The 9,253-nt window shown below is 42.7% G+C and overlaps 1 protein-coding gene across 1 annotated transcript in view; it reads right to left on the bottom strand.

Moving 5' to 3' along the window:
* Positions 1-2,779: 2,779 nt before the first annotated feature.
* Positions 2,780-9,253, bottom strand: part of GABRP (gamma-aminobutyric acid type A receptor subunit pi) — a 42,651-nt gene continuing 36,177 nt past the window's right edge. The window contains exon 10 of the mRNA XM_090020609.1: positions 2,780-8,539. Coding sequence (XP_089876735.1) covers positions 8,225-8,539 — 315 coding nt within the window. The 3' untranslated portion in view covers positions 2,780-8,224. The remainder of the gene's footprint in view (positions 8,540-9,253) is intronic.

Raw genomic sequence — 9,253 nt, 5'->3', positions numbered from 1 at the left:
CATGTTGTTCCCAAACAGTAAGGGTTTAAAGCATATTGGGGCACATATTATAACTCATTTCTACAACAAAGCTCATCATGCTGCTTTTGGAGTAAGCATAATAAAGCAGAATAGTATAACTGGCTCTCAAGCCCTGCATTAAATGGAAATTTCTGGCAAAATGCAATACTGTTCTGCACTTCACTAGCAGCACACCGCTCTCTCCTTATTCTTTTCTTCCAGAAGCATCTAGTCTCTTAGGATATTGTACAGTTAAAGACCCTGAAGCATGTGTTGTTGCTGATAAAAGTAGCATTAATGGCAGCAATAACTGAGTTTCATTCCTGAATAGCTGACATGCAGTGTGTTACCGCTTGTCCTCTTCCCCCTTCCTCACAGCAGGAGGGATGCAATGGCAATTTAGAACATTGCTTGCAGAGTTCTGTAAGTATCTAGGGCTCTGGCAAATGAAGTCTCTCACCATTTCACCTGTTCAGTAACACCAGAGTGCAGGATGCAAAAGACTGCCCAGTACAACATAGAACTCCCAGCATAAGACCTCACTTTTACATCACTCTACTTGACTGAAGCCCTGAGGAGTGGCCAAATGAGCATGCATGTGTTTCCCTGGGGACAAAAAGCAGTAAAATATGTGCCACTGCTACTTGTCCCTAGGGAACACTCATGCACATGTGGTCTGGTGGGTGGAAAGTTGCCCCAGGTCGGGTAGAAAAGCCTGATGCCAGCACTTGGCTTGGCCCCAGCAGCCGTAGCTAGGGTCCCGGGAGCCTCCTGGGGCTCCAGTGACAACGATCCAGCAGCAGGGAGCCTGGCCAGCAACCGGAGCATGGCTCTGGCCAGCCAGGCTCCAGTTTCAGCCCTACACACTGATGCCACTGTCCTGCTTTTTTCTAGTGTGGGTTTCTTTTTTTTTGACACTAGGAATCCCCAGTGACAAAAAAAGACGGCACCCACTGCAGATTAGAAGTGTGGGGAATGCCTGCATGTGTGGTATGTGGCACCACAGACAGGTCTACAGTGCTGCATATCACATATGTGTGCTTGCCCCTAGTGTCCTTCCTAGGAGAAGGCTACACATGAAGTAAATGGGTAAACACAGTTCAGTTCCTAGAGGATAGAGAACTACATCACAAAGCACATGACCTCCAAGGGACCATCATCTCAACAGACTCCCTTGTTGCTATCTCCATCTGCTTATTTCTATCCTAAACTCACTGATTTCTCTTTGGGTATTAAAGTGGAGGCAGCATGTAGGGCATTTCATACTGCTTCCACCTGAGGTATGTTTAGAAATAAAGGACTTCTTTCTGGAACTCTTTACCAGATTTTCAAAGTAATAGAAAGTAACTTAACTCCTCTGCTCACCCATCCTCCGTGCTATCTTTTATGGAACTTCTGACCATCCATGTTCTCTTATGTTTTGTCACAGGTAATCAGCTGCCCTCAGTTTGGGGCTTCTTTTGCCCCCACAATGGAGCAACCAAAGGCTCATTTTGTAGGTGAGCCTTTCAGGAGCCCTTCTTTCCAGATGAAATCAAAGAAGCTGGCACATTTTAAGAGCTATAGACATCACCCTTCAACATGTTTATAAAAACAGCTGCAGTCAAACTCGATGCAGTTTTACTATTCACAATTATTAGATGCGGAATTTTAAGAATTATTTTATTATAAGAAAGGATGGTGGCATGTCAAGCTCTCCAAAGTTAGGAAACATCATAATTAAAGTTGCCTGTGCAATCTTAATTCACTTTCCTATCTATTATGAAGGCGTTGTTACTGCTAATTACACAATCACATATTGTTTTCATCATGGGGCACCTGTTTCATTTTGTGACCAGCATGCTATTCTTTGGGGAAATAGGATGGTGTATTGAAATTAGTCTGTTGTCTGTAGGACTGTCCTCATTTTTAGCTGAAGGGGAAAGATGCATCATGAATGAGGCAGGAGAATGCAGGGAGAGAAAATGTAGTTTTGAGTTGAAAGCAGATGAATGCAGTCCTGGAAAGTGGATTCCATATAGCCTCTGGCAGTGTTCTTCAGTATCTTTATTCAAACTTTTCACAGCAGATCAGTTCATGTATTTGGTCCCTATTTTGAAACTCTTGGATCAGTTTTGCAGAACCGAGCACTCACAGCTGCCCTTGAAGTTAGCGTGAATTGTGCTTGAAAATATAAAGTGTTATAGAAAGCTAAGTACTCTGAAAAATCAAGTCCTACGTTTCTCAAAATTATTTGGCCTTTTTCGTCTCAGTTCCTCAGTTTCCCATTTATACCCACTCATCTCTTAGGGAAAACAGTTCTTTAGGCTTGAGAAGCACTCAGATCCTATTGTGGTGAGTGCTGTGGACAGTCTCAGGGAGAAGTTGGAGAACATAATTATTTTTTCTTCAGAGCAGAATATGAATAGTGCATGCCAAATTAAGCCTGACATCATCCAACAAGAGGGAGGAGAAAGCAAAATATTGACTACCTGTTCATTAAGCAAGCACTATCCATCCTGCCTGCTGAATGAAGCATAAATCCTGCAGACAAAATAGAATGTGATCATATTATTATAGACCGTATTATAATGCATACGCATAAAGGAGCTGACATGCCAGCAACTTTTAACTCTAGAATTTTCAGACTTCTGAAGACTTATCTGATCTTAATACTGTGATTTTAGCATGGGTATGTGCATGCACATGTACACTTCACAATGGATTTCAATACATCTTTACATATCACTGAGGATTGGGATGAAAATTTATTTGCTATTAGTCCTGTGGATGCCTAAATATGCAACCATAACAGAATAAAGAATAAAACTTTATTTTGAGAAAGCGTTTGTAATGTATAAAATGTGAGACAGAATACTTCCATAACAACATGCAGGATCACAGTACTTTTGTAGATAAAGCTGTAAATGGGATTATCTGGTTTTACATTCTGTATGAAAAATTCAGACTTAAATTAGGTGTCTGATCACTTCATCAAGAACTGGATTACAAGGAATGACTTAAATTACTTAATGGACAGTGGGCAAGACCACATAGTGAGGGAGGGCACAAGGTAACAGTGTACAGGAGAAGTCCCTGAGTTGCTCTGAACATAAAAATATTTTTTCCAGAAACACGTTATATGAGATGATAAACAGTGGGCCTTACCCTTTTTTGCTGGACCATGGAGCTAGTTGGAAATGGGCTGTGTTCCCAGGAGACATGGGCAAAGCATTCTCTGATGCTCTGGGAAGTGTTTTGTTTCCAGGAGAAGCTCCTATCCTTCAGAATTATTTTTAGGGGTTGTGCAGCCCTACAGCATTCCCAACACCCACCATTAGCCACCATTGAACCATGTATTTACAATGAAGTTTGACCTTGATTTCCTTCTTGAGTACTCTGCACGTAGAAGAAGCAGAATAAAACCGACGTTGTGAACTAGATCGCCAAGACTGTTTTATAATATCATCTGCAGAATGAATTTCTTGCTTCGGCTTTGCCAGGAGATCGACATCAGCATCAGGGCTTAACACTAGAAAGCCATGAAGCAGGGAGGCAAGAACAGGAAAAGTCAGGACAGAAGCATCCAATCTAGCGTTACAAATCAGGGGAACAGGTGCAAGGAGCCATTGTTTGGGAGGCAAGGGCAATGGATCAGGAAACATATGTATGTGTGTGTATAGCACAAGCTTTTCAGAACTGAACCTAACTTCATCAGATACTATGAAACAATGCACAGAAAACAGAGAAGTATAAGAAGGAGAGAGAAATTAGAATACAAAAGGCAGGGTGGGGGGCTGGGGGAGAAGGGAGAGAGTGGAGCAGGGGGACAGCACTGGAAGAAACAAGCCATGCCAGCTGGGGGTAATTAGGACACTGGCAGCTAGGCCCACTCCAGTAATCAGGACCAGCTGGTGGCCAAAGCCTGCTGTGCTGACTCCTGGCAATCTAAACTCCTAGAGCAGCACTCAGCCAGAATAACCATAGGTGCTATCTACATATGAAAGAGTTAAACAAGGAGATCTTTGCATTATCACAACCTGCTCTGTAGAGCAGTGTATTTACATATCTAGAGACAAAAGCATAAAAACCAGCACAGATCATTCCAAAAGTTGGGTCTCTATGCCTGGATCACACTTCCTGAGGCAAGACCAGAGGAGTGAACAAATCAGAAGCAGTCCCTAATGATCTTCTTGCTGAGCTCATTTCTGTCCTATCAGAAACATCTTGACTACCCTTAGATATTTCTATAAATCATACTATTACCTACAAAGTCCCAAGCTGCATATTGTTCATGAAGATCCTTAAAGGAGGTTCCTTATTGCAAAATAGCTCTGTAGGAAACATAATACAGCCTTTTCCAGGTGAATTCCACGGGGCTGCAGAGTGAGGTGCTTTCTTCTCAGAACTGCCCAATGCATGGTTGAACACTCAGTATAACAGGCCCCTGCTCCTGCCTCCAGACAGGTCCACACAATATACATAATCCTTGTGTGGTCACTGCAGTGGGATTGCTGCCCCAGAGCCCACCTGATCTCCTCCACAAAGACAGTACAATTTAGGTAGGGGAGTCCTGTCCTGTACTTGGGGAACATGATCTGGCCCATATTTAGGGATTGGCCAATGGGCACAAGTATGATTAGAATTAGGAAGCCGTTTAGGCCATCAAGTCCCTTCCCCTGTATTTTCAGTCAACCATTTACCTAAAGAATCCCTTAAATCTCACTTTAAGTCCCCATATATGAGTCACAAAACCTTGTAACTTGCTACAGATAAAAAGTCTAAATCCATTTCTCAATATCATCATCATAATCATCAGCACCAGGAGAAGATTAAAAATATACAGTTATTTAAAATAACAAAATCATACTCCTCACCACTTTTTCTTTTCACCTAAAACTGGAATGAATAGCAAGCACAAAAGTATTACCAAGATGGCTCTTCTCAAGGTATTTCCAACATGAACAATAGGCAGCTTGGGACATTGAAGGCAATGGTCTGATTTACAGAAATATCTAGCCCACTTTCCAAACCAAATTACCTGTGAAATATGTCTGGCTTCCAAAGTAAAATATTCAAGAGAGAGTTAGCTCAGCAATAATGCATGACTAACTTTCAGCAGTCAATCTGAGGTGATTTTACAGTACAAAGTTTTTATCTGCTGCTTTGTTTTATTTCAGTTTCCTGACTTTAAATGTTGTTGAGATGAAGGAATTATGAGTGGTTGTTAAGGATGGCACTTTAATTTGACTTCATGTTTCTCTATTATGAAACAGGGGTCCAAACGTTGTTCTTAAAGACAGCATTGTTAACCCGGGGTGCATCTACACAAGACGCTTCACTGAGGAAGTGACTAGTTAGCTCCCTAGTAAAACATCACTGTCTACATGTGCTCCCCTATTAGGTAAGAGTAAACTAATTAACTCTACTGTATGCCTTAATTACTCCATTGCAATGCATGTGTAGATGGTGACTGGGGCTGGTTGCCCAGCTGGCTGCCTCTGCAGCGTGTTGACCTGGGAGGGAGCAGCTCCAGGCTGGCAGCATTTACACATGCACCCAAGTATGAACTACACCAAAGTTTATTTCATTGCATTAATATCACATGTAGACATACCCCCAGATTTCTTCCACTGATTTGAATCAATTTATTCTAATTTTGTTGCTCAGTTACAAAAAAACTAAATTTCTCCCAATAATATTTATTTTAATCATGCCATTTAGGTTTTTCAGTCATTATAAAACCTATTAAGTAACGCAAGAAAAGATTCATAGATTGTTAGGGGCTGGAAGGGACCTTGCAGATCATCGGGTCCAACCCCCCCACTTTAGGCAGGAAGACAATGGGTCAGATGACACCAGTGAGGTGACTGTTTAGTCTCCTCTTGAAAACCTCCAGAGTAGGTGACTGCACCACCTCTGGAGGGAGTTTATTCCACAGTCATACTAACATTAAATATAAAAAAAAACTTTATTAACTGACTGTAGACTGCAGAAGCTAAACAAGAAAGGAAAAGACTGTTGTTCAGGTAATCAAACAAAGAATAGAAGCATCTGAGAGCTTATTCAATGTAATTCCAGGGAACAAGAAAACAGTTTTTTTTAAAGGCAGGAAGAAGTAATCCTTATTGTGTTTAAACATCTTTCTGATTTATTTATTGTGCTGTTTGGCCTTCTCTTCAAGGATAGAAATGGGATTGCCAGCCCACGAGTTCAAAAATATATATCAGATTCTCTCAAACATTTTAAATACATATTTTGGGTTATTTTGATTTACTCCTTGCTTTTTGAGCATTTATGCTTTAGGTTTAAGCTTTTCTTGGCAACTAGAAAGACTAGAAAATTGCAGTTTGCAAAGTGGACTGAACCTGGTATCTTTCTTTATTCCCCATCTTTTCAGTTTCTATGTGCAAGCAATTTGTCATGAAGAGCACTTTTAGTGCAGATGAGTGGTGTCAGCATACACAAACTGGCTCAGGTACAATCTTAGCTTGGTATGTACATCCAGGTTACAGGGGGCATGTACAAAATAGATTCACCCAAATAGACTGGTGCACACATACTGGGGGGAACAGGCTGTGCAGGGTCCAGTTTTAGGCTAGGTACAGATGTTCAAAAAGCCTAGGGCAGAAGTGATCTAAGTTTCGTGCTTTGCTCTAAATGCCCTAGGTTAGGTTGGAAGCAAACGCAACACACATATGCCCTTTGGGGGTGAGGCTGCCTGCACTGGTCAAGGCTGGCAGGTTAGGGGCACTTTTGCACACCTCCCAGCAGGCTGGCAGAGAAGGTCGAGCCCAGCTGAGCTGGTGGTCAGCAGCAGCAGGGCAGGAGAGTGCCTCCCCCACAGTTGTGCTGGCTTGGGTTTGGGGGCTCTGGGACTGGGGCCAGGACTGGGTTCAGTTTGTGGGGGCCTCTGCTTCCCTTCCCCCCTCCCCCCCGTTGCCCAGCTGCCACTGCCAGCTGTGCGGCTCGCAGGTGCACAGTCCTGCCTGTGCCTCTCAGTGGCTGCTGGGCAGCAAGGGGGGGGCGAATGTGGGAGTGGAAGCTCCTGCTGTGTGGGCCTGGCCCTGGCCCCCCCAGAGCTGAGTCGGCACAGCTGGGAGAAGGGATGAACTGGATGCCCTTGTATACAATTTGTAAGGCAGGGATTGTCTGGGGGCAGCAAAAGCTGAAGCAGGGCTGCTCTGTGGGATGAATAGGATTGTTTAGAGAGGAAAATCACTGACTCACACTTGACCACAGCAGACCTGTATTGAAATGAAACTCAAGAGGTGCATTTACATGTAACACTGTTGCTACAGCGACATGCTACCGTGACGTATCTTGTTGCTATGGCGACATAGTGTTGGCATCACAGTTTGGGCCTGCCAATGCTATGTTGCTGTATCAATGAGGTGCAGTAATAACTGTGCTGTAGGGGGCACATGTAGACATGCCCAAGGAGCAGGGCAAAAATGGTGGTTACAAAGCAAAGACATGCATTTGTTACATGGCATTCCTCATTTCTCAAGTGCTAAGGAACTGCATTGGTCTGTGACTTGTGAAATGCTTTGTTTTCCTTTAGGGATAAGACTGGGATTAATTAAAGGCAGCAAGAAATAAAGGTATGTTTGTCCCAACCTGCTGGAGCTCAGTGCTCTAGCGCGGCCTTGCACCCTTAAATAAGGAAAGCCAGTATGACAGACCTGCTTCTTTCTATAATCATCACACTAATGCTCCTTTACTTTTTGTTGCTTGAACAGAAAGAGCTATTGAGGCAGCAGTGACAGTTCCCCTATTACTTTTTTTTCTTGGAAACACAAAATAAAAATAAAATCTAAAATGCTCTTGAGGATCTAAACGAGGCTTTTCAATAAAGCTGATCTCAAATGTTTCCAGTAACCGTCATGGTTTGTCATCATCCTAATACTTCAGCTCTCTTGCTTAAGCTTCCACACAGATTAGAGCATCAGCACTGGGATGCACTGCATTGGAAAGTACATTTGTAGCACTGGTCCCCAGCACAGAGACTTGATAAAACTGTGGTGGGGAGACCAGAGTAGCAGCCACAAATGATGAAGTACTGATATTTCTGTACAGTAATGAATAGGAACCACACATGTTACCATGCTTCTTTTTAGCAACACGGGCAACACGACAAAACATTTTGTTTTGTGTTCACTCTAGTGAGGTTAATCTATAGGTACAGTGTAGCAATAACAGGATTCCTACATCTTTGCAGTGTCAGAACAAAAAATGACATTTTTTAAAAGTAAAGATAATAAGCCCAATAAAACACATTGACAAGCATGAAAAATAAAGGGAAGAACAATTTTGAGTAATGATCAACATTGCTGGGATTCTGAATAGTGAAATAGTTGATGATCCTGTGCATTTTGTTCCTCAGAGCAAACTTAATCTTCTCATGGGTCTTCATGGTTAGGTCACCATAGTTGACATTATCACTAGAGATCTCAACGCTAGTAAAACTTATGCTCCGCTTATAGCTGGAGTCAGAGCTGTTGAGGATGTCAATGATGTTAACGTCTTCAGTTTCTTTGCTATATTCCTTTGTAGATCCCTGGAAGATTACAGAATGCATTCAGTGTTAGAGGGTGGGATCTGGGTATACCCTGGCTCAGTGCATCTCCCCCCTTTGGTGGCTGCTCCCAACAGAATAAGGACTAGATTCACAAATGGATATAGGATTTAGGTGCCTAATTCCTCCTGGCTGGGTTTTGAAATAAATGACTGATTCCTCCTTCATGCTGACTTAGGTGCCTAACTTTAGAGAAACACTCCATGAAGCCCAGAGTTAGGTACATACGTTGTAGAGACCCCTGAGATTTATGACATTCCACTCCCCTCAGGGTCTCCTACTTGTTATTTTAGACAGGTCCCCACTAGGATTGCTGACTTTATGAATCCCATTCTCAGATGCTCAACATTCATTAACTCAAGGCTGATGATTTTGCTATAGTGGCCAGGTAACTAAAGTCCCTTTCTGAATTAGAGATTACCACTGCTGTTGACTAAGGGAAAAAGTGGCAGAAGCCTGTGCATTGTACCTCAAGGTTTTGTCCCTGTCAGTGCTCCAGGTTGATGCTGCTGTTACTCATGAAATCTAGACATTCAGCAAGTGCCATTCTTCTCAATCATGCCACACTGTCATGAAGCACCAAAACATTACTTGTAGGTCTTCTGTCCAAACACTAAGCTTGCCCAGCCCTACTTAATTTATGGAAGCTCCTGGGAAACAGTCTGCTTCACAGTTGCAGGATAAAAGGGAAACGGT

This window comes from Crocodylus siamensis, chromosome 10 (assembly GCF_052110815.1).
Source record: "Crocodylus siamensis isolate JL-2025a chromosome 10, ASM5211081v1, whole genome shotgun sequence".
NCBI lineage: Eukaryota > Metazoa > Chordata > Crocodylia > Crocodylidae > Crocodylus > Crocodylus siamensis.
This window is presented reverse-complemented; position numbering and strand designations above follow the sequence as displayed.